We start from the raw sequence: 27252 nt of genomic DNA, 5'->3' as shown, positions 1-27252 counted from the left end.
TTCTAAAAATGATACCGAAATTGAACTATGGGATTTGACATTCAAAAACAAGACTTTTCCCACTGATGTTACTAGGTTACCAGTCTTTGGAAGCATTAACCAAATCCAAAAAAAAAAAAAAAAGATGCAAGAAGTTTCTTGATTACATGGATGAAATTATATGGAAGGAAACTTTTGTATAGTTAAAAAAACCTCCGAGACAACTTTAAAAAAATATTTAATTTTTATTTTATGTATATGAATGTTTTGCTCAAGTGTATGTATGTATACCACGGTGTGCCTGGTGCCTGTGGGAGGCCAGAGAGGGCATCAAATCTCCTGGAACTAGAGTTACAGACAGTTGTGAGCGGCCATGTGGAAGCTGGGAACAGAATTCAAGTCCTCTGCAAGATCCCTGAGCCATCTAGCTCAGCAGCCCCCAAAGACAACTCTTTTATCCACATTGCACAGACACTCAGAATAAAGACGTCAAAGAAAACCAGCAGCTAACTTTACTAATAATACCAGGTCATTGATGTTCAAGTTGCTATAGCTCAAACTGAAGATTAACTAAGGAATCTCAGCCAGATGTGGTGAAGGGGGCCTGTAACTCAGAATTTAGGAAGCTGAAGAGTCTAAGGCCAGCCTGACATCTCAGCCAGACCCTGCTTCAAAATCCTGAAAAACAATAAAAAAGAACAGCAGGCAGGCAGCCTACAAGCAAGTATACAAACCAGATGTGGCTCAGTGGACATGGTGAAGCAGGCAGAAAGTCCTGCATAAATGGGTTTGGTGGACGGAGGCTCACATCTATAATCTCAGCTCTTCAGTCAGGAATTTCAGGAGTTCCAGGGAATTACATGAGTCTCATTACATACAAGAGACCCTATATCCAAAAATAAGTAAATAAATAAGTAAATGGGGAGAGGTGTGTTTCCTGTCTCTAGAATACGCTTTTAAAAAAAAAAGTGTTTATTATGCCTCTGGATAGAGATCAAAGGCAAATTGTGGGAGCTGGTTCTGTCCTTCCGCCATGTCCATCCCAGGGATTTAACTCAGTTGGTTAGACCTGGTAGCCAGTACTTTTCGCTGGCTCACTGCTCCAGAATATGCGTGCTTCCTAATGTTGATTCTATGTTAAAGAAGACACCAACAACATTCAAGTGACTTTTTCCGTTAAGTCTAGATATCCAAACATTGCCAAGTACAGAGCTAATCTGGATTACAGAGGTTGAGAGTGTTCACATTTATTTTTGCACATGCAAGTGATTTTTCAGTTTGTATTGATGGTTTTCTGAAAAATAAGAGGGTGGACACAGGAGGATCAGGAGTTCAAGGCCATCGTCAGCTACATAGTAAATTCAAGGTCAGCCTGGACTCCATGAGACCCTGAGACAGATGGTTCAGTGGGTTACAGGTGCCTTGCTGAGCAAGCCTGATGTTCTGAGTTTGAACTCTGAGACCCAAGTAAAGTTGGAAGGAGAGAACCAATTCTACAAAGTTGTCGTGATCTCCACACATCTCCTTCCCAACAATAATAAATCAACAAAAAGTTTTAAAACAGCAACAGAATGAGAACAAAAAGCAAGAGCAAAAACAGAAATGGGGGGGGGGGTGTCACAAAAAGAATTATTGCCGAAACCCAGCATTTACCATGTACTTACTCTACAAGGTAACAGGCAGGATATTTTAAGGACTCTACATTATATGTCATTTTAAACTCTGTGACAATCCTATTTGATAGACAACGATGATTCACTTCATACACACACACACACACACACACATCTCTCAAATATCCAAGCACACACTCCAACAACACACAGGTGAAGTTCCCAATTCCCTCTTTCCCACACATCCCCTCAGTCAGCGGCAGGTGTGAGAAGTAGCTACAGCTCCCGGCAGGATCACTCAGCCCGTGTGGCTGACGGGGTATGAACCTAGTTGACTCCACAGACCACCGAACAGAATCACCGTACCCTGCAGCCACCTTTGCCTAAGCTGCCTGAAATAAACGTGAGGAGCTGGAGGCAGAGACTGAGGACGCTGTCCAGGCGCATGTTACTGGCAGCACCCCGGGGGCACTGACGTCCACATCACCTTTTATCATTAGCAGTTGTATTTTGTCTCGAAATTAACATGAGGAGCCAGGCTTGGGAGCCCACACCCGGCATCTAGGCACTGGGGAGGCTTAGGCTAAACTAAGTTTGTGGCTAAACTAAGTAAGTTACATATTAAGTTCTACACTCAGCCTGGGCGACCCTAGCTCAAAAGCACAAAGACTGGAGGAAACAGTCATGTTTAATTCAGGATTTCTTATAAAAATGACATAAGAAATCATTACCCTTCCTTTTTAATTATTCAAGCACTCTTTACTAGATTATTCAGGAAATAAGTCTACTGGGGTGTTATTTCACCTCCAACAGAGGTCCTTCACTTTGCTGCCAATCATGTGGTTCCTGAAAGACGCTCAGAAACAGCAGGCGTGGGGGGGGGGGGGGGTAAAGTGCTGCTCCTCAAGCCTCAGCCCCAACAACCACCTGGAGAACTTGATAAAAACTCAGGATTTGGAAATGTTACATTTCTAAAAGCTCTTTGGAATAATTATCCCGCCGGCCCTGGCAGGATGAAGAGATGGAAAAGAGCACTCAAGATGAATAGGGATATTGAAATGAAGCTTTTAAAAGTGAAAAGTGCTCGAATTGCCAGTCTGGGGTAGCTTTATCCTCAACAGCTCCTCCTAAAATTGGAGCTCAGCATTGCCAAGTTGCTAATACTCATTTTCACTCTGGATGTGAACGTGGAAGTCAGCAAAGCATAAACTCCAGGACCTAAGTTAGAGTGCCACTGTGCTACCCATGAGTGTCAACGTGCGAATTACTTGGGTCAGCTGTGGAAAATACACAAAGAAAAAGGGTAAGAATGTTTGAGCACAGACATACGTAACGTGTTTAGAGAAAGCAATCAATGCTGCCTGGCCAGAAAATAAGGAATCTCAGTGGGCGGAGAGAAAGGCTCTAATATGGTATGAAGCACACGGCCCGAGGGGGAAAACAAGCCTTACAACACTCCTATCATTCCATAGTCCTGGAAACTTCGAGGCCTTTGTGTATTCTGAACTTTGAATTTATCACAGTGTCATAGAGGCAAATGGTTCGCTATTAATTAGGATTTCCAAGAGTCAAGTGTGATTACCCCTAAGCGAAAACAAAGACTGTTCATTTAAAGCTTGGTTGCATAAATTACCCTCTGGCATCATGTTCCTGCAAAATTTCTTTAAGCAGTTCTCCCCTGGACAGGAGTGCACAATGGTTTCCTTGTGTGAGTAGGGACCACATGAAGGCACTTGGATTGGAAACCATGTCCCCGTGTCCTACTTTACATATACAAAGGGCATACACCCAGGATAAAGGACTTCATCTTGCTACATCTCAGTTCCTTTAACAGTTCTCAAAATCAATGAGTTAGATTAAAAAAAAAAAAGTTAAATCAGAACCTAGGAGATGGTAGTGGTGCACACCTATAATCCCAGCACTGAGGAAACAGAAAAACCACTGCAAGTTCAAGGTCAACAGGGCTACCAGACTGGCCCCCTTCCTTTTTGAAAGACTCGTTTATTTGTTTATCCATCCATCCATCCATCCATCCATCCATCCATCCACCCACCCACCCATCATGTTGTACACAATGTTCTGCCTGCCCACCAGATGAAGGCACCACATCTCATTATAGATGGCTGTGAGCCACCTTGTGTGCTGGGAATTGGACGTAGGACCTCTGGAAGAGTAGCCAGTGCTTTCAACCTCTGAGCTGTCTCTCTAGTCCCAGACCCGGTTTCAAAGTAACAAAAAGGACCAGCCTGGAGACACATGTCTGTAATCCCGACACTGAAGTGGAAGAAAGAAGATCGGGAGTTAAGATCGCCCATGGCTACATGACAACTCAAGGCCAGCCTGAGATGGGGGGGGGGGGGGGGGAATAGTAGACTGTATAATTTTATGGTTCTTCATAGCTTATATATATTTTTACATATATCTCAATGTATTCTCATTTTGTTTCTATCTAATTTATCTAACAAAAACCACACATTGGTCAATGCATGTCCATGACATGGCTTACCTCGGTGCTAATGTCACCAATGCCTAGTTACTACCCTCAGATGACCTGAGGTAAAAGAGGAGAGCTGCCCCCAAATGTGCACACATCCGTGGATCTCAGTGGGGCCACCAGCTTGCCCCGCCCCCATTCCCAGGGCGGCAAGAGCCTAATTCACAGCAGCTCTCCTGCTGCTACCTAAAGGAGGTCTCTCAAACCTCAGAATGGCCAAGTTGACATCTGCTATTTTCTTGAACACAGACATGGTCGTTGTGGCATGGATGTGCAATGTCCATCAGAGCTGGTTGTTGAAGGCTTGGTCCCAGTGCAGGAGGACTGGAGGTGGGCTGAGAGGAGGGCTCTGGCCTCACCCACGGATGAATCCATGGGTGAATTCATAGATTAACAACCTACTGGAAATGACAGGAACTTTATGAGTCAAGGTTTGAGGTGAGCAGGTCTCCCAAGCTCTGCCTTGCTAGCAGCCTAGGAGCAACCCAGTGGATTAACCTTAGGCTGAAACCTTTAAAACCGCAAGCCAAAGTCAATCTTCCTCTTTTAAGGATGTGGAGAGCTGGCACACAGTAGTGTTTTCTAAGGCTGTTCAACAGTCCTACCTACAGATGCTCCTGAAGATACCCTTGTGAATTTAACCCATCCCTCTTTCTTCCAAACCTCAGCTGAGGCAGAGTACCTTCCCCAGCCAGGCGCTGACTCAGGAAATAGTCATCTGGAGCCGTTATCTGCCAAACTCTGTAGTGGTAAAAATAATCAGGCTTGGACTCATGGATCCAGAGACTCTTCCAGCACGTCCTCCACCCTCCCACAGCGCCCCCTCTTCAATCCCCACCCCCACCAAAAACAAACAAACAAAAATCAAAACAAAACAAAATCCACAACAAAAGAAAACACAAGTCTGGCTTGGTTCCGGATTCAGTGTACCAGGACTCACAACTTTATTTCTTCTTTTTGTTTGTTTGTTTGTTTGTTTGTTTTGGAGCCTGTCGTGGAACTCGCTTTGTAGACCAGGTTGGCCTCGAACTCACAGAGACCCACCTGGCGCTGCCTCCTGAGTGCTGGGATTAAAGGCGTGTGCCACCACCGCCCGGCACAACTTCATTTCTAGACGGAGTTAGACTGAGTTAGAAAAACCACATGGTTTTTCAAATACGTGTCCCCTGTCACACAAGACAAGCAACCATACATTTTTTTAAATGTATACAAAGAATGGAATTAACATCTGGAAGGTGACATCAGCATGAGTCTTCCACCGCAGAAATTACTTCACAGTCTAATTTTAAAAATCCTCCGGCTTTCTGGCAGTATCCATCCTTTCCTCCTCAGCACCAGGTGTCTCACACACTGGAGCAGGTTGTACTTCCACATTTATTTATTTTGGGGTGCATATACAGGGGAGGGTAGGTCATGCTTGCCTCACTGTACATGCGGAAGCCAGGGGAACAACAGTACTCTCCTTCCCCCAATGGGTCCCAAGGATCAAACTCAGGTTGTGAGGTCTGGCAAGCAAATTTTACCGGCTGAGCCATCTCACCAGCCTGAGTTCTAGTAAATGCATCCTCTCAGACTGTTCCCTGACTGACAACCACTGGGGCAGGCAATCTCATTCCTTGGCTGTGTCTAAGTTTCGATTCTCTCTCAACCAGTGAGATTTGGGTCTTAGCAAGAGGGTGGGTGGGCATGTGTTTCCACCGTCGGCTCACTCCATCCTCAGTGAGCATGCAGCCCTGCTGAGCATGCATCAGGTACTGTTCAAGACACAACCTCCTCAAGGACCTTAAGGTCCCGTAGCAGTCAAGACAAACGCACAAATGTAAGTGGTCCGCTCTACTCGAAGAGGGCAAGTGCTCTCAAGAAAGCAGAGGGAGGGAGGGGAGCATGGGGCTTGGGAATGGTTGAGAAAGTCCACTCTGACGGTAACATCGGAAAGGTGCGGGAGTCAAGGCACCCAGCTGTAGGTACAGAGAACAAATTGTACATGCAGCGGCTGTGCCGTAGAAGGGACCTGACATCTTGGAGAAGCAGGAAGACAGTCAACGGGTGAACCCTGACAGGGTTGAGTATAAGGGAACACAGGGAATGAATTTGAGCCTGCAGAAGAGGAAGCATGAGAAAGTCAAGTTAACAGTACAGACAGTAACAAGAATAAAAAGCAGCCGACGAGTGCTGCGCCCTGACTGCGTGCGGAATGCAAGGTCTAGCCGGTCAATGCATTACCTCAGAGGTAGAGAAAGCAAGCAGCCAATTCCTCTAACAAGGATGGTGAGCTCACACTATCCGAATTAAAGATTTAGAATGTAGACAGAAAGAGCAGTCCAAACCTCTACAAGGTGTGCTTCTCTGAAGAAGTTTTTGTTGTTGTTCCCACCTTAACATGTTTAAAACGTGTGTTAATTCATTTCCCCATGCATCTTGAAAACGTATAAGGGCTGAGTGTGGTGCTACATGCCTGTAAAGCACCTGGTCTACACTGGGATTTATAGGCAAGCCAGGGCTTACAGAGTGAGACCTTGTCTGAAAACAAAACAATACATAAAAAGCAAACAAACAAACTACACACACACACACACACACACACACACATATATAAAACAACAACAACAAACAGCCTTGGTTGTGCATGCCTCTAATCCCAGCACTTGCAAGACAGAGACAGGGTGATTAGACTGTCATCTTTACCTAAAAAGAGAGTTCAAGGCCATCCTGAGTCACAAAACAAACAATAATAATGAAAACCCCAAACAGACCACACCCCATAATTCCTCAAAAATGATAGAGGTCTTACTTTCCATGTGTGAGTTTTTCACCATTTTCAAACCTGTTTTATACCACAAAATTAAAGGGTTCAAATCATGAAAAATTCAGTAAATTGTGTGGAACACTATTCAGAGTTCAAACCCTGCTCTAAGGACATCCTTCGGTTTGGTGGCTGACTCCTTGAGCATGGCCTCTTTTTGTTCCAAGACATGAGGTACAACGATGTTCTGAACACTGCAAGTCATTGATTTCACCAGAGCCAAGAGCTCTGGGTAGATAGATTGTTCTGCAAGCACATTCCCTTCTCCGCTGTGCTCACGTGTGAAAGGTATCCGTACATACAGAAGCATGCCAAGAGAGCTGGGCTTGGTAAACACCGTTAATGAGTGGAAGCAGCTGGATGTACCTACATAAAGAACTTCATTAAGGTCTCTATTACTCTCTTTCCACTAATTAGGAAATGGTTTGAAAGTATCTCCTAAACACAAGGAGACTGTTTGGTCCAACTCAGAAACAGTCACTGAGTGTCTCTATCAGATGCTCAAGGCAAGGATGCCAGGGATGGAGAACTTAGCCTGTAGGCCTGCCTAAGCCTCACTGTCTCCTGGACAGGTAAGATCCGGGAAGGTCTGCAGGAAGGCACCCTGGTGCAGAAGGCGCCGGAATAAACTTGTACTTACTTCTTTAAAAAAGCCACTTACCTAAAACATCAAATATCAGCAGGTCACATGTCTACCCAAATATAAATTAGTGATGAAGACTAGACCTTCAAACAGCAATAAGCCAAGAGTTGGGAAGTGGTTTTTAAAGCACTCTGTAAGCATCCAGGAGCTGATCTTCAAAGTATCAACTGCTTGTTTTCATTTCTGTGGATATTTAAATCACCAGGAGGAAATCTGTACTCCCCATATGCACATATTTTGGTGAGAAGAGAATCAGGGTTTTTAGATCCCACCACAACCATCAAGGGCATTTTGGAAAGAATGTAAGAGCTAGAGGATGGGGAAGGGTCGTGGAATACTGCTTCTGGACATGACAGGGGCGTCACCCCCCGGAACTCTCAGAAGACCTGCCCGAGAGTGAGCCATACACATTCTGTGATGGATAACAGAGAGGCTCCATCCCTAATTGAGGAACTACTGGCCGGTGAATTGCTGGGGAAGAGAAGTCACCTTTCTTCAGTAGGTACTGGTAAATTCTCCATCTCCACTAAACCCCACCCCCAGGCTTATGCAAACAATCCTAATTAACTTGGTGGATTAAAACAACAAACCGGTAAGGAGGGAACTGGCTGGGAAAAGAAGGGGGTCAGAGGTGATGGGAGGAAAATATGACAGGGCCAGGGGGGCGAAAGTGATCAAAACACATCACACACACACACACACACACACACACACACACACATATAAAATTGTCGAAGAAGTGGAGAATACCTTAAAAAGAACTAAGGGCATTTTATTCTACAGAACTACCATGAAGGTAATAAAGCTGCTGGACCAAATCCAAGTAAGTTGATACAAAGAGAATCAATACAAATGAGCAAGCTATAGGTCATATTACTAAAAAGTAAAAAATCACGTGAATGCCGGGCGGTGGTGGCTCACACCTTTAATCCCAGCACTCGGGAGGCAGAGCCAGGCGGATCTCTGTGAGTTCCAGCCCAGCCTGGTCTACAGAGCGAGTTCCAAGATATGTGAAAAGTTTATGGAAATACAGAACCTAGGCAGAGTGACTCCCCAGGGAACCAGCGAAAGAGGGAACCGTGCTGGGCAAGCACACTGGGAAGGATGGACAGATTTCGAGAAACAGAATAAAAGCGCCACAAAGGCAAACAGCAGCCATATAAAACAGTCACTGCAGCCTTATGAGGCCACCAGACCCAGCACAAAAATTCAAACAACATCATTGTCCAGCATCATAAATTATTTTGGTGGAAACTTGGTGTGGTGGCCCATGCCTATAATCCTAGCACATTAGAGTCTGAGGCAGAGGAATCACAAATCTGAGGCCAGCCTGAGCTATAAAGGCATGCCTGGGCCACACAGCCTAACCCTGTTGTCAAAACAAAACAAAACAAAACAAAACAAAACAACAAAAACTAGAATAAATAAAATGAGGGGGCTGTAGCTGCAAAGCTTCCACAGATACTGGAAGCCAGGCAGGTCCAGGAGACTGGGAAACCAGGAAGTCTCATACTGCATGAACAAAAGGTTCAATTAAGAATAGTAAGTTCTCAAGACAGACAGGCTAGTGAGCCAGAGAGCCTCGAGAGCACTGATTTCATTCCTGACACTATCCGACCCCATACATTAAGAGCCTGGAGCAGATCTCTAGACCTAAAGTCAGTATGATTGTTTACATTTATGAATGCCTGAAAACTGTCCTCCCAAGGAGTCTGGAAGCCCACAGATGTGAGAACTACTTTACAACGCACAGAAGCCAGATGTGCCGGTGACAGTCCTAGCCAATAGGGAGCCAGGCACGGGAGGGTGGGGAACGGAAGATCATTCTTGGTCACATAGCAAGTCTGAGGCCAGACTGGACTACACAGGGAACGCCAGGCCATTCGGGGATAGAGTGAGACCTTGCCTAAAAAAAAAAAAAAAAAAAAAAAAAAAAAAAAAAAACAGGGCTGGTAAAATGTGAAGGTCCTCGCTGCTAAGGCGGAGGCCTTGAGTTTGATCCCTGGAATCCACCTGGTGGAAGGATTCCTGTAAACTGTTCTTTCATCTTACACATGTGTGCACCCAGTACACAGACAATAAAAAAATTAGTGTTTAAAAAACAACAACACCACTTATCATTGGAATTCCTAAGTCCTTTTTAGTAAATATCTCAAACCTAAGTTTTACCTTTTGTATATGAATAACCATATTCATTCACTCACTAATTTGTTTATCTGTGTATCTGTTTATTATCTACTTATTTATTTGTTATTTTGACAGTCTGGCAATGCAGCCCTGGCTTTACCTTTTGTGTGTGAATACCCACATTCATTCATTCATTCATTCATTCATTCAATTTTGACAGTCTTGCAATGCAGCCCTGGCTGGCTTGGCATTTACTATGTAACCCAGGCTAGCCCTGCCTTGGAGGCAATCCTCCTGCCTGTTTCCGAAGTGCCTCAGCTAGACGAGCACACCTCCACGCCTCGAGAGTACTCATTCATTTTAAAGTCATAACTACAGAGCGTGTGCCACACTAACCCTAATGACAGCATCTTCTTCCCACAGTCAACAGTATCAAGCTCTAAACTGTGAGGCTGGGTAAGAACCTGACCAATCAGACTTCTAAAGCACTCCCTTAGTCCAGGTAAGCATTTTCATGTGGAAGTCATGGTGTGAGGCAGACTCACAGATGTGCAAATTTTAGAGGTGCCTTTTCTACTTCCGGTAATCCCAGCACTGAGGAAGGAGCCTCAGGAGTTCAGGCTAGCTAGTGAGTTTGAAGCAGGAAGTTTACAAAAGACCCTGTCTCAAACGAAGGAACAAAAAGGAAAATAGAAAGAAAGAAATGAATGGGCTGCACCAGTTAAGAGATGGTGTAGCTCTTGCCAGGAACCAAGTTCAGTTCCCAGCACCCAGAACAGGTGGTCACAACTCCAGTCACAAGGGGATCCGTGGCCTCTGCCCTCAGGCCTCAGATGGTCCTTACAAATTCATATGCACACACCCACATTCATAGACATAATTTAAAACAAAGTGAAATTCTAGGAAAGAAATAAGCAAAAGCCAAAAACAAAATATAACAACCAAGTGAGCTGGATATAGTGGTTTGTGCCTGTAATCCCAGCACTTGGGAGGCATTACGAGGATTGTCACGAATTCAAGAGTAGTCTGTGCTACATATGAGTTTCAGGCCAGCCTGTCTCAAAACAATAATAATAACAATAAATAAATTAGAAAATTTTTAAATGGGGCTGCAGCGATAACTCAGCGGTTATGAGGACATATTGCTCTTGCAACAGACCCAAGGTTGGTTCCCAGAACCCACACCCAGGGGCTCACATCTGCCCGTAATTCCCGGTCTAAGATATCAGACACCTCTGGCCTCATTGGCATTTGCACTCACATGCATATAGCCCAATACAGACACAAATACACACAATTAAAAATAAATCTTAAAAAAAAAAAAAACCGCCCCAAATAAATGTAAAACGTTACATTTTCAAACATCGACTTGAGAAAGTGTTTTCAACATTTAAAACATTCAGAGGCTGGAATATAGTTCCGTTGGTGGAAGGCTTGCCTTGCCCAGGGGTCCCCAGCATGGCAAAACAAAACAGTATGTTTATAAAGCATTTGTAAGACCTTATATGTTGCAAATTTAACACACTTTCAGATTGTGCTACAGTATATTTGTTTTGTGTTTTTAATTCTATCAACATGCTGAATGTCTGGGTGAACGAGTACATTTTTCAATGAAAAAGTTCCAGCTATGGGTTTAACTTCGATTCTTGTTTCACCAGAAAGTACAGCGGGGGCGGGGGAGGGGGGTTGTCCAAGATTTCTACATAAACTTACCGCCATTAATTAACTCCGGTTAGAGAGGAGCAAAAAGGCAGGAGAGGACAGAAATAAAAACTGAAAGAAAAAAGAATGAAAAAAACCGGCAGAAAGCTGGCCCTTCCTATCCAAGGAGAACTAATTAACGCAGATTAATGAAACAGAGCCACGTAGGGCTGGGAAACCAGATTCCTGCTTTAATCTGGTAGACTGAGAGTAAATTCGGTGGCGCTGGAAGCCAACGATCAGCTAGCTACCGAGGAAAAGCAGCCTGGGCCAGAGTCGACTCCCTCAAACCGTCTTGGAACCCCAGCCGCAAGCTTCCAACTCGGGTCTCCAGACCGGCACGCGTGAGGCCGTGGGGACCCCCGTCTGCAGCCTGCTCCCGGCCAGCCTCGCAGAAGCACCCCCGATGCAGCCAGAGACCGGGAGCCGGCGGGGTGCTCACCCAGAGCCAGGCCACTCGCACCCGCCGCCAGGGTCGGGAAGTCTGGGAACTAAGTGGCCGGGCGGGGACACCGCGCAGGCAGCCGGGGAACAGGCGCCAGGCTGCCGTGCTCGTTTGTCGGGGGAAGGAAGGAGTTTCTGGGGCGCGATCCGGAATGCACTCGCTGACTTCAGCCCATCCCCGGCCTGGCGGAGCCCGCCTGCCCCTCCGCAGGCTGCCCTGGAGGCCCATAGCCCTCCCGGAGCCCCGGTCCCCCGCGGTCACTCACCCAGCTCCTCCGCCTGCAGCCGGAGCGGAGCGCACACAGCGAACAGCAGCGCCAGGACGCCCGGCCCACCGGCCCCGGCCCCCATGGCCCTGCCGGGCTCCAAACGCGCAGGATCGGCCTCCCGGCCCCGTCCCCGCGCCGCCGCTGCCCTCTTGGGGCAGCCTCCTCCGCGGCCCCGGCGCGGCGCGGGCCCCCGGCACCGATCCCTCTGGGCCGCCCGCGCCCGCGAGAGGGCGTGTCCGCCCCGCCCCGCCCCGCCCCGCCCGCCCCCTCCTCGTGGTGACCCGCGGAGCCACCCGCCTCCGCTCAAGGGGAGCGCCCGGTTTCGTCCCCCTTCTTCTCTCCCCCCCCCCCAACTCCACCCCCCTCCCCGCGCGCGCCACCTGCCCCGATCCACGTGAACACGGAAATCAAAAGTTCACCTGGCGCGCAGGCCCTCCTGCCTGCCCGCCCGCCCGGGAGCCGGGGCGGCTCGCTGAGACTCCGCCCCTCGGGCACTTGGTCGGCTCCACCCGGCTTGGAGGTCCGCCAAGGCAGTGCAGGGCACCCCACATCTGATGGGGTGATGGCGGTACCTGGTAAAATCCAGTTCACGTCCATCCATAGTCTCTCTCCCTCTGTCTGTCTCTGTCTCTCCGTCTGTCTGTCTGTCTCTCTGTCTCTCCTTTCATTCATTCCGTGGTTTATCTCTGCTGTCTACTCGTCGTCTGGGCGCGTAAAATCCACGCGGCATTTGCAGAACTTGGAAATAACCGCTCAGTATCCAATGGCGATCGGTGACGCCGAGGGTGTCCTTGGAGCACATTCGGGGAGATCATCTGATCAGATGGATGGCCAGAGGGCTACGGGGAGCAGTGCTGCCCCCGAGGGTGAAAGGGCGGAGAACTGAGTTCGTGACCAGGTTGTTCAGAGGAGTAGACCTCCGGTGTGGCCGGGGCTCGGGAGGCAGGTGGGTGCCTGGCCAGAAGTGGGAACCGCTGTGCCGAGGAGGGCCTGTAAGAGATGCTTAAACTCTAGTGACCTCAGAGTCCCCAAAGCTTCGTGCGGAGCAATGACTGATCCACCTCTCGGAGGTGATGGCGAAGTCTTGAGAGAGGCAGGATGGGCCGCTGAAGAGTCTGGAGTCTATTGCTGAGTTCCCTTGGGGTACTGGCCGTGAAACTGGACAGAGAGAGGGTAAATACTGTCCCCATTAGGTCCCCCGACCTCCCTCTGCGGGGTCACAGCCTTAGCACTAGCTCGAGCACCACCTCGCGGCCGCTGGGAATTATTACACCTAGAGGTGCCATGGGGAAGGGCGACTAGGCCCCTGAGGAATGTCAGCTCCTCCAAGGCCACGTGATCTTTGGAATCCTCTCCACTCCCCAGCTCCAACCCTATGCTGGCAGGTATGCATAACTTTCCGCCTTAAAAAATAATAATTTCTTTTTTGAGACTGAGGTTTTTTGTTTGTATTGAGAGAGCTTCTCTAGTATCCTTGGCTGGTCTTGAGTTTGATAAGTATCGGGAGGCTAACCTTGAACTTCTACCTCTCTGAGTTAGGGGAATACAGGTCCGCACCATCCTGCCTGGCTTACACTTTAACTTTTGAGATTTAAAGTGAGATTTGGCAGTGGACTTTGCACTCTCCACCATAGCAATCTTAGAGGAAAGAATTGCAGCTTTCGAAGTGAAGCCTCGCTCAGATCTGAGTCCCAGGGCCAGCCTCTGACTGGGACAGATCCTCCTGCCTTCAGGGTTAACTCTCCTGGTTGTCGTAGAGAGGAAATAAATATGTATATAAGGATTTAGCATGCAAACGAGGTACTTAAATGTTCAAATCAAAAGTAAATATACTTTCATGGAAATATTGACTATCTTTTCACACACTCCATAAAAAGTTACTATTTACTAACTTCATCTCTCCCTGTTACCTTTCCTTTTAAAAAATAAATAAATTGTTGCCGGGCAGTGGTGGTGCACGCCTTTAATCTCAGCACTCGGGAGGCAGAACCAGGCGGATCTCTGTGAGTTCGAGGCCAGCTTGGTCTACCAAGTGAGTTCCAGGAAAGGCACAAAGCTATACAGAGAAACCCTGTCTTGAAAAACATATATATATATATATATATATGTTGTCTTGTTTGAGACAGGGTCTAACTGTGTAGCCCTGGCTGGCCTGGAATTTACAGATAGCCACCTCCGTCTCCCAGGTGCTGAGATTAATTTTGACCACCACAAACGGGCTTTTAATTAAAATTTTAAAATCACATTTTCGTTTGTTTCGTGTATACGTGTAGGTCCGCACATGTGGAGGTTAGAGGGAGTTTGTGGGTGTTCCTTCTGGCGTTCCGCTGTTGCAGGACCCCAGGATTGAACTGGGGTCACTCAGGCTTGACAGCAGATCCTTTATCTGCTGAGCCATCTCACCAGCCACAGCTTTCCTTTTCAGGTTGTTTCTAAGAAAGTGAATTTGGACAGCTGCTGGCTGGCTCTAACAGGTTTGGCTCTGTGGGCTGTGAATGAAGCCAAGACAATCAGGAGCATTGTTGACCAGTGAGGAGGAATTCATTGAGTGAGTCAGGTGAGCTCTGGTGACCTTTTCCGTCTCAGTCAATACTTTATGAATGGTCATGTCTTTCTACACTGAAGTCCTCAGCCAGATGAAGAGAAAGATTTAGGATCCGATAGCAAGGAGGATTCAGAAAGACTAACTGGCCCCACCGCCTTCCATTATACCAATCCCTTTCTTGAGTATGAAAGAAGATGTCTCCATAACAAAAACCACAGGGACCAGTGACAGTGGATAAAGGTGCTTGCTGCCAGCATCAGGAACAAAGCTCGACGCCTGGAACCCACATGTTGAGAGGAGAGCGCCAACTCCCACAAGCTTAGAAAAAACTCCGTAGCCAAGCATGTCATCCAGGCTCGTGATCCCAACGTTCTAGGCTAAGGCAGAAAAAACTCGGTAGCCAAGCATGTCAGCCAAGCATGTCATCTAGGCTCATGATCCCAACGTTCTAGGCTAAGGCAGGACTTCACTGACAGCCTGGGCTGTAGAGTGAGATCCTGTCTCAAAAAAGGGCGAACAGAGCTAGGTGTAGTGACACATGTCTGCAGTCCCAGCACTTGGGATCCATGCGGGCAAACTCATACACATAGAATGAAAATACATCATTTTTAAAAGCTTTTTTTAAAAAATATTTAACAGAGATTTTTGCGGCAATGCATAGCCTAAAAAAAAAAAAACCTCACTGTTTCATACTATAAGAATAACTTAACTTAAAGTAGTGCCTAGTCTGATCTCAACATTGACCTTGTCTCCAAAAAGGGGGAGGGGACAGGAGATGGACGGAGGAATGACTGGACTGTAGCTCAGTAGGATGGACTGACAAATATAAACATGTACACATTATTGCATTTTTCCATAAAATTAAGTAAACACTCACTAAATTAATATATATCAAAATACAACAATTATTTTTGTTTGTTTGGTTTTCGGTTTTTTGAGACAGGGTTTCTCTGTGTAGCCCTGGCTGCCCTGGAACTCATTCTGTAGACCAGGCTGGCCTCTTGCCTCCCGAGTGCTGGGCTTATTAAACTCATGTGCCACCATTGCCTGGCAAACACACAAATTCTTCCATCAAGAATATATGCTTGTTTTAATTCTAAGATTTCACTATAAAAAAATAAATCTAAAATCTTTTTAAAAAATCTTACTTTGGCCAGGCGGTGGTGGCACACGCCTGTAATCCCAGCACTCGGGATGCAGAGCCAGATGGATCTCTGTGAGTTCGAGGCCAGCCTGGTCTACAGAGCTAGTCCAGGACAGGCTCCAAAGCTACAGAGAAACCCTGTCTCGTAACCCACCCTCAAAAATCTTATTTTGTGTATGAGTCTTTTGCCTGCATGTATGTATATGTATACACTGTGTGCACGCCTCGTGCCTAAAGAGGTCAGAAGAGGAGTCAGATCCCCTGGAACTGGAGTTACTGATAGCTGAGAGCCGCCACGTTGGTGGTGGGAACTAAACCAGGGCTCTCTATAAGAGCAACACGTGCTTTTAACCACAGAGCCCTTTTTTAAGCCCCTTCATTTTAATTTTCATTCTTTTTTGTTTTTTGTTTTTGTTTTTTTGAGACAGAGTTTCTCTGTGTAGCTTTTCGCCTTTCCTGAAACTCACTTGGTAGCCCAGGCTGGCCTCGAACTCACAGAGATCCACCTGGCTCTGCCTCCCGAGTGCTGGGATTAAAGGCGTGCACCACCACCACTGCCCAGCTTCATTTTAATTTTTCAAAGCTAATATATTATGGGATTTCCAACCAAGTTTCACTAATAAAAATAGTACTCACTAGGACATCTCCCACAGTGAATTGTGGAAGGGTCCCAGGAAGGAGTCTCTCATCAGCCTTTGACATACCAATCCCTCTATTTGCCATCCACTGTGTATTTTGTGTATCTTATTGCAATTTGTGCTTATATTTTTTTAGCCCTTCTGTTATAATACACAGCTGCAGGTAAGGGCATACCTTATTTGTGTATATAGTATACATGCCCTAGTTTGCTTAAATAAGAGAAATTAAATAGAATTACAAGCCCAATATGTTTCTAAAGTAATTAGAAAACTTCAAACTAGATTTTGGTTCAGTCTGATGACCTAATCAATTTTATCCTTAACCTTGAGTGACCCTGAGTATGATTCCATGACTATGAAGATGAGATCTGAGATATAAAATCAAAACCTTATAGGCATCTATCTCCTGCTGCCAAACCTGGACAGCAATAGGGTCCTAGGGTTTTGATTTTGAGATAGGATCCTCTATAGTTTGTGCTGCCCTTAAAGTTTAGCTTGCTGTGTATACAAGGATGACTTGAACTCTTGATCCTCCCGAGTGCTTAAATTATAGGTGTATATTACCACACTGAACTTCCCTGTTGATTAAAAAAATAAAATAAAAACATCTTGTTGTGGATAGCCATTGGAAAGCTGTGTCTTCTAGGTCTGGAAAGAACTGTTGAATGCAATAGCTTACAGTGGGAAAACACTACCCTCTAATTTTTTTCTTTCTTAGTCCAGACACTCGAGCTTTGGTTCTACAGCTGTTCTTGATACTCCAGGCTAGCTGGCTCTCCCCACCTTCCAGATGATTCTCCTGTCTCCATTATCATCTTATCAGCCCTTTCATCCATTTAGATAGATAGATAGATGATAGATAGATAGATAGATAGATAGATAGATAGGCAGAGAGGTAGAGAGATAGGCAGGCAGGTAGGCAGGCAGGCATATAGCCTCTGCCTCCTACTTTCACAGATTTATCCAAATAAATGTCCTTGTTAGAGTCCATGACTATCAGTCACGGTAGGGAGCATAGCATCAGGCAGGCATGTATGGCACTGGAGTAATAGCTCTAAGAGCTTACATTTTGATCCAAAAGCAGAAGGCAGTGGGGGTGAGTGTTGCTGTTTGCCTGGTGAGGTCTCTAGCCCCTGGGGGCAGGGGATGAGGAGACGCAGAGGTAATGACACAGACTCCGGGAGGCTGCAAGCAAGCTCGTTTATTTTTAGGAAAGGGTAAGCCTTATATACCCTCCTCTCCTTCCTGAGGAAAGGTCTGCCTTAGTGCTCAATACTAAGTTGGTGCTTTCTGATAGGCTCTGGAATCTGCTGGCCGTTGCTGGCCTCAAGGTCCTCCCTCTTGGCTATTTTTGCAGGATGCCTTGCCATTGTGGGAGCACTATAGCACATGCTCTAGCTGATCTGAAACGTGTAGCAGTTCTGTCTGCCTCAGGTGAGCTGGGAGTGGAATGTACTTTTGGAAACACCCCCCCCCCATCACCTTCTTCAACAAGGTCAACCTCCTAATCCTTCCCAGAGAGTTCCACCAACTGGGCACTAAGTATTTAAATAAATGAAGCTATGGGGACCATTCTCATTCAAACCACCACAGACTATAACCCTCTGAAACTGTAAGTCCTAAATAAACCCTCTCTTATATTAGTTGCCTTGGTCATGGTGTCTTATTACAGTCATAGAAAAGTAAAAAAGATGATGAAGAGAAGGAAAAGAAATAATAGTGTCTTAGTTAAGGTGTCTATTGCTGTGAAGAGACACCATAACCATGGCACCTTTAGAGACACCATAACCATGGCACCTTTCATAAGGAAACATTTCATTGGGGCTGACTTACAGTTCAGAGGTTTAGTCCATTATCATCATGGCGGGAAGCATGGCAGCATGTAGGCAGACATGGTGCTAGAGAGGTAGCTGAGAGTTCTACATTTGGATCCGAAGGCAGCAAGAGGAGAGTGAGACACCTGGACTGGCTTGAGCATCTGAGACCTCAGAACCCACCCCAGTGACTTACTTCCACCAACAAAGCCACACCTACTCCAGCATGGCCACACCTCCTGATAGTGCCACTCCCTATGGGCTTATGGGTCCATTTTCATTCCAACCACCACAATTAGTGTGCTCTAGGATGAAATAAATCTAACCAAAATTCAAGGGCCTTCTACCTCCATGAAATGCTCAGGAGTCCAGTGGTGGGGGCTATGCAGGAGACGTTCCTTCTGAGGTGAAGGATAAGTTATTGTGCCTGGCTCTCCCCACCACCAGGAAAGACATTTCGTGGGCCTCTTTGAATTCTGGAGACAGCACATTTCTCACTGGGGTATGTTACTCCAGACCATATACTAAATGACAAAGCTGCTAGCTTTGTGTGGGTCCTGGAACAGGAGAAGGCTCCTCAACAAGTCCAGACTGCTCTACCACTTGGACCATAAGATCCAGCAGATGCAATGGTACCTGAGGTGCCAGTGGCAGACAGGCATGCTGTTGGGAACATTGCCAGGCCCCTATCGGTGAGTCACAGAAGAGACCTTTGGGATTTAAAGCAAGGTGCTACCATCATCTGCGCACAACTATTCTCCCTCTGAGAGACAGCTCATGGCCTGCTATTGAGTCTTAGTAGAAACTGAATGTTTGACAATGAACCACCAAGTTACCATGCAACCTGACCTGCCAATCATGAGCTAGGTGTTCTCTGACCCACTGAGTCATAAAGTAGGACACGCACAGCAGCAAACCATTATGAAATGGACGTGGTGTATATTAATAGGTTTTCTGCCCCGAATAAGTTTCTCCACTGATGCAGTCAGCCAGATCAAGCTGAATTGGAAAAGTGTAACAGCGGATTTATTGCAAGCAACTCCTGGGTGGGTTCACTGGTCTCAGAGAATGAGGCCAGAGACGTTGCGTGCCCAAGCCAGGACAGGATAGTTAAGCGCAGTTTGTGCCCAAGTGTGGTCAAAAGCTGAGTGCTTAGGCAAGGACTCAGGTGGCTGGCTGGCAACTTCAGGGGAAGAATCTGCAGTAGCCGCCGCCGCCGAGGATGTGAGCTGGGCTTTTGGTGCCTTTCCTTTGTTCAGAGACTCTCTGAGCAGGCAGTGGTTTGGAGAGAGAGAGGGGCGTCCTGGGTTGTGTAGGGGAGAGCAGGAGCCTCCAAACAAATATGTGATCAGGCCCAAGCAGGTCGTGAAGGCACAAGTGACGTGAAGAATTTGCCCAAATGCCTATGGTTTCTACTCCCGTTCCTATGGTTTCTACTCCCGTTCCAATGCTCTCTGCTGCCAAGCATGCACCTATAGCCTCATGGGGTGTGCCCTATTCAGTTGACTGAAGAAGAGAAGACCAGAGCACAGTTTACTGGTGCATCAGTGCATTATGCATGCAGCATTACAACCTCTTTCTGGGCCAACTCTGGAAGACAACAACGAAGGGAAATCTTCACAGTGGGCAGAACTTCAGGCAATACATGTGGTCGAACTGTTTGGAAGGAGAAACAGCCAGATGTGTTATTATTCACTGATTCATAGGCTGTAGCCAATGGATGGGCTGGATGGTCAGGGACGTGGAAAGAGGGTGATTGGAAAATTGGCGAGAAAGACATTACGGGAGTAAGAATATGGACAGATCTCTCCACATGGGTGAAGGATGTGGACATATCTGTGTCCCAGTAAATGCTCACCCAAAGGTGACTTCAGCACAGGAGGAGTTCGGTAATCAAGTGGGTAGGATGACCCATTCTGTAGACAGTCAGCCTCTTCACCCAGCCATCCCTGTCATTGTCCAAAGGGCCCATGAACAAAGTGGCCTTGGTGGCAGAGATGGAGACTATGTATGGCATCAACAACATGGACCACTCACCACGGCTGACGTGGCTACAGCTGCTGTGGAATGCCAGATCTGCCAACTGCAGGACCAAGACTGAGCCCTGGAAATGGCGCCATTCCCTGGGGTGACCAGCCAGCTCCCTGGTGGCAGATTGACCACTTCCTCCATGGAAAGGGCAGTGTTTTGTCCTCAATGGAGTACATGCTTATTCTGGTTATGGATTTGCCTTCTCTGTACATAAAGCTTCTGCCAAAACGACCATATGTGGATTTACAGAATGTGTTATCCACTCTTATAGCATTCTACATGGTATTGCTTCTGACCAAGGAACTCACTTCATACCCAGAGAAGATGTGACGGTTGGGTCATGTTTTACTTAGGGTTTCTATTGCTGTGAAGAATAGCAACCCTTATAAAGGAAGACATTTAATTGGATAGCTTACAGTTTCAGAAGTTCAGTCCATTATCATCATGGCAGGACATAGTAGTGTACAGGAAGCCATGGTGCTGGAGAAGGAGCTGAGAGTAATACATCTTGATCTGTAGACAAACAGAAGTGAACTGAGACACTGGACATGCCTTGAGCATACATATATATGAAACCTCAAAGCCTGTCTCCACAGTGACACACTTCTTCCAACAAGCCATAACTACTCCAACAAAGTCATACCTCCTAATAGTGCCACTCCCCATGAACTTATGAGGGTCAATTACATTCAAACTACCATAGCCCACAGTCATGGAATCCCCTCGTATTACCATGTTCCCCACCATCCTGAAGCAGTGGGACTGATAGAATTATGGAATAGTCTTTTGAAGACACTGTTATAGTGCCGATTAGGTGGCAGCAGTCTGGAGGGCTGGAGTAGGGTTCCCCAGAAGGTGGTATGTGATTTGAATCAATGTCCAATATATAGTATGTTTTCTCCCATAGTGTGGCAGTTTGAAAGAAAATGGCCTCCAAAGGAAGTGGCACTATTAGGAGGTGTGGCCTTGTTGAAGTAGGTATGACTTTGTTGGAGGAAGTGTGTCACTGTGGGGGCGGGCTTTGAGGTCTCTTGCTCAAGCTTCCCTCAGTGTGACATGGAGTCAACTTCCTGCTGCCTGCACAATCAACATGTAGGAGCTACCTCTCCAGCACCATGTCTGCCTTCATACCGTGTCCCGCCATGATGATAATGGACTGAACCTCTGAACTGTAAGCTACCATCACAATTAAATGTTTTCTTTGTAAGATTTGCCATGGTCATGGTGTCTCTTCACAGCAATAGAAACCCTAAGACACATAGCCAGAGCCAGGTAGTGGTGGTGCACACCTTTAATCCCAGCACTAGGGAGGCAGAGCCAGGCGGATCTCTGTGAGTTCGAGGCTAGCCTGATGTACAGAGCGAGATCCAGGAAAGGCGCAAAGCTACACAGAGAAACCCTATCTTAAAACAAAACAAAACAAAACAAAACAAAACAAAACAAAACAAAACAACAACAAAAGACACATAGCCAGGATCCACAGGTCCAGGAATCAAGGGGTAGAAAAAGAAATAGTTCCACTCACTATCACCCCCAGTGATAGTTTCTTCTTCCTGTTCCTATGACCTTAAGTTCTGCTGGCCTAGAAGTTTTGGTTCCAGAGTGGGATTTTCTGCAAGTAGCCACAACAAACATTTCACTGAACTGGAAGCTTAGACTTCCTCTTGGCCACTTTGGGCTTCTGATGCCCTTTAGCCAACAGGCTAAGAAATATTTAACAGTATTAGGAGGGGTGATTGATCCAGATTACCAGGGGGAAATTGGATTCCTTTTCCACAATAGAGATAAGAAAGATTATGTCTGGAGTGAACGGGATCCTTTAGGGTGTCTTTTGGTTCTACCTTGTCCTGTGATTAAAGTCAATGGTAAACTATAACAACTGAATCTAAGCAGGATGACAAAAGGCACAGACCCTTCAGGAATAAAGGTATGGGTCACTTCTCCAGGAAAAAAACCAAGACCTGCTGAGGTACTTGCTGAGGGTAGAGGAATATAGAATGGGCGACAGAGGAAGGTAGTTATAAATACCATCTAAGGCCACTTGACCAGTTGTAGTAAAGAGGATTATAATTGACATGAGTGTTTCTGTTGTATTTTGTTAAGAATGAATTTGTTGAGGTTGGAGAGATGGCTCAGGTTAAGAGCACTGACTGCTCTTCCAGAGGTCCTGAGTTCAATTCCAAGCAACCATATGGTGGCTCACAACCATCTATAATGAGATCTGGTGCCCTCTTCTGGCCTGCAGGCATACATGCATGCAGAACACTGTATACATAAAAAATAAATAAATCTTTTTTTTAAATCTTCTTTTTAAAAAAGAAAGCATTTGAGAGAGATGCTGCCAGCCACTGTGATGAGAAGCAACATGTTAAGATACCGGTGTCCCTCTCCTAAGCAATCTACCTTCCTCATTAGTGAGACCACCTTAGGATTCTCATATACTCCTCTTCCAAGCCTAGCCCCAAAATAACAAGTACTTGTTTGCCAAGATTCCCAAGACCCTTGGATTGTCTAAGAGTGTTCTTTGCAGCTTTTGTTGCTTAATCTGACAGGGATGGCTTTGTGAATCTGATGAGTTTCAGGGACTTCCTGAAGTTATGTTGAGTTGTTTACCTCTATGCTTAAGGAAATTCCCTGCAGGATGGAATCAGTCTTGGAGGAAGCTGTTACACAACAGTGGCTCAGCTTTCTGATACTGACACCTAATGAAGTGCTTAGTTCCACCACAACTTCATATGCCACATTTGTTTGATATCCCCTGGAGGCGGCTCTTTTCTTAAGGGAAAGTAGGAGGAGTAATTAGAAGGTGAAAGGAGGTGAGGGGGAGGGGATAGGAGGAGAAGATGCAGGAGAAACTGCAGTCTGGATATCATATATGAGAGAATAATAATTTTAAAAATGCCTCACAGGTATGCCCTCTGTTTTGGGGTTTTAGTTATTTACAGATGTAGTCAAGTAAACAACCAAAAAAAAGCCATCACTATTGTAAAAGTAGTCAGGAGGACACTATACCCAAGACTGCACATGATGACCAGAACCCCGTGACTTCACTTGATCAAGATAACCAGACCCAGGACTAGAACTCTAGGACATCCACTGGACAGTCTTATCAGCAGAAATCAAGAGCAATGTGCTGCTGTTCACATTTTTAGGACTGCTGGAGAGATGCCACCTTGATCTGCCCTGCAGCTGGAGAGTCTCCCCAGGATTCCCATCCTTGAGCCAGAGACTACCATGATAGACTGGGCCCCATCTTTCTTTTAATGTTCTTTTATTTATTTTATGTGTTTTGCACATCATGCATCCTGATTCCATTCATTTCCCCGTTCCTTCTCTTCCACCTTCCACCCCTGCCCCTGAAATCCCTCTACAACAAAACAAGATCTAAGAGAGAAACAACAAGAAAAAAAAAAAAGGGAAAAACTAGGAATCTCATCACAGATGCTGCAAGGTGACCCAGTGAGTCACAAAGTAAATCCCTTTGTCCATATATCTTTACTTGCAAGTGTTCATTTCAGAGAGTCATTGGTCTGGTTTCTGTTTTACTATGGTGTTGGGCCCTAGCCCCCGTTCTTGGGTAGCTGTTGCCTTGCTTGCTGACCTTGATCAGATGTCTTCCCTGTGCTAATTCCCTGCTGGTTTCATTCCTCCTAAACAGCTTACCGAAGGTTCCTTGTTTGCGTAGCCTGCATATTGGTGTAATGCTAGAATGTAAAACAGCTGTAGTGAACTTTTGCCCTCCCAAGTTCTTCCACTGTGCTGTAAGTCTGTATTTAAGGCCTCCTCCCTCCTTCAATAAAGGGCATTCTACTGGGACGAATGGCCCGCTGTCTTGTCTCTCTGTTTAATCCTCAGCCCCTCCCTCGGACATGGTGAATGGGTAGTAACGTGGGCGTTGCTACACTATGGATGTTGGGTCCTCACTGGGACTCCTCTTGGATATCCTCTTGTTGCCCTATGTTGTGGAGATCCTGCAGCTTTGGATCTAAAGGACTGGCCCCTTCACATGCTCCAAAATATCGTAGATGGGGTGGATGTTGGGACGGGCCTAGTCACAGCTCTGGTTCTAGGTCTGGGTCTGGACAGCTGTAGAGTTGGTCAACCCTGCCAGTTCTCCTGTGTCCTCCCTCACCACAAGGCTGAATTCTCCAGTGTACCTCAGGGCCAGCTCTCAGGATCTCAACACTCTGGTGGTGGAGACAGAAAGACCTCAGCATTCAAGACCAGCCAGATCTACATAGCAAATTCCAGGAAAGCCTGGGCTACTAGAGACACTGTCTCAAAAAAAAAAAAAAAAGTATCAATTCTGTGATGGCTGTTCCTGGTTGTCAACTTGACTATATCTGGAATGAACTATAATCTAGAAATGGAGGGCACACTTGTGATGCAGATCTTAAGGCAGGAAGGCAATATACCTTTGATCAGGAACTTGAGGGTGGATAACACACGTCTTTAATCCAGACCTTGAGGCTGGAAGGCACACCTTCAATCTGGGCCACACCTTCTCTTGGAATACTATATAATGGAACTTCGGTCAGCACATTCATTCCTTCTTTGAGATCCCAGCAGACCAGCTGGGAAACCAAGCCTCTCGGGACTAAACAATTACTAGATTCTTGAGCTTTCCATTCAGAACGCCATTGTTGGACTGCAGCCTGTAAGTCATTCCAATATATTATTTTTATGTATTTATAGAGAGATTCATTCCGTAAATTCTGTGACCCTAGAGAACCCTGACTACTACAAATTGGGTCAGGGCTAGAACCATGGAGGTGACTAACCAGCTCTTACAGATGGATCTGTACCAGCTGCTTGGCATTGAGGAGGAGGCAGGAGATAAAGAGGTGAAGAAAGCCTACAGGCACAAAGCACTGTCCTGCCACCCAGACAAAAATCCAGGCAACCCCAGAGCTGCTGAACTCTTCCACCAGCTTTCCCAGGCCTTGGAGGTACTGACGGATGCTGCAGCCAGGGCTGCATACGACAACACAAGAAAAGCCAAGAAGCAGGCCGCAGAGAGGACCCAGAGACTGGATGAGAAGAGGAAGAAAGTGAGGCTTGACCTGGAGGCCCGGGAGCAGCAGGCCCGGGCCCAGGGGGGAGTGAGCAAGAGGCGAGCCTGAGCAGCACAACACTAGAACAGGAGATCGCACGCCTCCGAGAAGAGGGTTCCCATCAGCTGGAGCAGCAGCCAAGGCTGGTCCAGGAGCAGATCCGCCGGGACCGAGAGCAGAGGCTGAGAGGAAGAGGAGAAAGTATTGACGGCAAAGGAACCCCCAAACTAAAGTGGACGTGCAAGAAGGAGGATGAGTCCCAAGGTGGCTACTCCAGACACGTCCTCCTGAGGCTTTGTATGGGGAGGTTCTCAACCTGGTGTTTCCAGAAAGAAGGCAGGCCATGCCATAGTGGAGTTTGCCACTGTCAGGGCCACGGAGCTGGCTGTCAGAAATGAAGTGGGCCTGGTGGACAACCCTCTGAGGATCTCCTGGTTGGAGGGACAGCCCCATGGCACAGTGGACCCCAGGCACCAAGGCTTATCAAAGGGCTCAGTGCTGTCAGAAAGGGACTATGAGAGTCTCGTCTTGATGCACATGCGTCACGCAGCTAAGTGCCCAGCAGCTGATTGCCCAGAAGCAGCGGGAAGATGAGGGTCAGCCCAAATAGGGCGCCAGCTCCAGTCTTCCCACCCTACACACCCCTTTCTGAATCATCACCAATAAACTTTTTTTTTTTAATTAAAAAAAAGCATTTGTTCAGATATTTGTGTTCTCTTTTCTTTTTTCTTTTCTTTTTTCTTTTCTTTTTTTTGGTTTTTCAAGACAGGGTTTCTCTGTGTAGTTTTGGTGCCTGTTCTTGATCTCGCTCTGTAGACCAGGCTGACCTCGAACTCACAGAGATCCGCCTGGCTCTGCCTCCCAAGTGCTGGGATTAAAGACGTGTGCCACCACTGCCTGGCTGAGACTTTTTTCTTAATTAAGTTATTTGACGTGGGTAGATTCACTTCTATTCCAGATCTTAGAGGTGTGAAGATTCACCTTTAATCTGGTTCACACTTTTCTGCGGAGAGCCTATATGAAGGACATGGAAGAAGGAAGTTCACTCTGCCTGTTCACTCTCACTGTCGCTAGCAAGTCCATTCTTTCACTGGCATGAGAACCTACTTCTTTGAGATTCTGGCACGGACTGAAGACCAGCTGAGACATCCAGCCTCATGGACTGAACAACTATCGAATTCTTGGACCTTTTATTCATAGGCAGCTATTGTGGGACTAACTGGAAGACAGCCTGTAAGATTATCTATCTATCCATCTATCTATCTATCTATCTATCTATCAAATCATATAATATATATATATATGTGTGTGTGTGTGTGTGTGTACATATGTGTGTGTTCTGTAAGTTCTGTTCCTGTGGAGAATCCTGACTAATACACCCTGGACTGAGACTCTGTCACCACAGTACTTTTCCCTTCCTTTTCTTGTGCCTCCATTCCTCTTGCCCCTTTCCTAAGTCTCTCCCACCTCCTTCTTACTCTCCTCCTAGAAATGCTTCATCGTCTTCCCACACCCTCTGTCTCTTGGCTCACCCTTAAGGCTTACTCTGTCTCTAACCATGGGCTTCTCACCTACCTTCTTTAATCTCTTTTCCTCTCCATACTCAGAGATTCCATTAAGGCTCATGGTCTTATTGCAAATGGCTCAGCCTCATTAGAAACTAGATAATCAGTCTTAACGGAAAAAGGAGGAGGAGGAGGAGGAGGAGGAGGAGGAGGAGGAGGAGGAGGAGAAGGTGGCACACTGGAGGATCTAAATTCTCACAGATTATGATACTTTTGCCATCGAGAGAGAGAGAGAGAGAGAGACAGAGTCTCTGGGCTTGGCATGTTTGTGACATGGGTACTCGCAGTGACACACTTCTTCCCACAAGGCCATGCCTCCTAATCCTTTTAATGCTTTCAAATAGTGTCACTCTTTGATGACTGAGCATTCAAACATATGAACCTATGG

General features: G+C 46.4%; 1 protein-coding gene and 1 pseudogene across 1 annotated transcript in view; one reads left to right on the top strand and one right to left on the bottom strand.

Annotated features, from left to right (window-relative positions):
- Positions 1-12179, bottom strand: part of Dcbld1 (discoidin, CUB and LCCL domain containing 1) — an 80875-nt gene extending 68696 nt beyond the window's left edge. The window contains exon 1 of the mRNA XM_059272988.1: positions 12071-12179. Coding sequence (XP_059128971.1) covers positions 12071-12155 — 85 coding nt within the window. The 5' untranslated portion in view covers positions 12156-12179. The remainder of the gene's footprint in view (positions 1-12070) is intronic.
- A 12832-nt stretch (positions 12180-25011) lies between these two features.
- LOC131918779 (dnaJ homolog subfamily C member 17-like) lies at positions 25012-25909 on the top strand (annotated as a pseudogene).
- Positions 25910-27252: the final 1343 nt, after the last annotated feature.

The sequence above is a fragment of the Peromyscus eremicus genome, chromosome 8b (genome assembly GCF_949786415.1).
Source record: "Peromyscus eremicus chromosome 8b, PerEre_H2_v1, whole genome shotgun sequence".
Classification (NCBI taxonomy): domain Eukaryota; kingdom Metazoa; phylum Chordata; class Mammalia; order Rodentia; family Cricetidae; genus Peromyscus; species Peromyscus eremicus.
The sequence above is the reverse complement of the archived record's forward strand: the minus strand, read 5'-3'. Positions and strand labels throughout refer to the sequence as shown.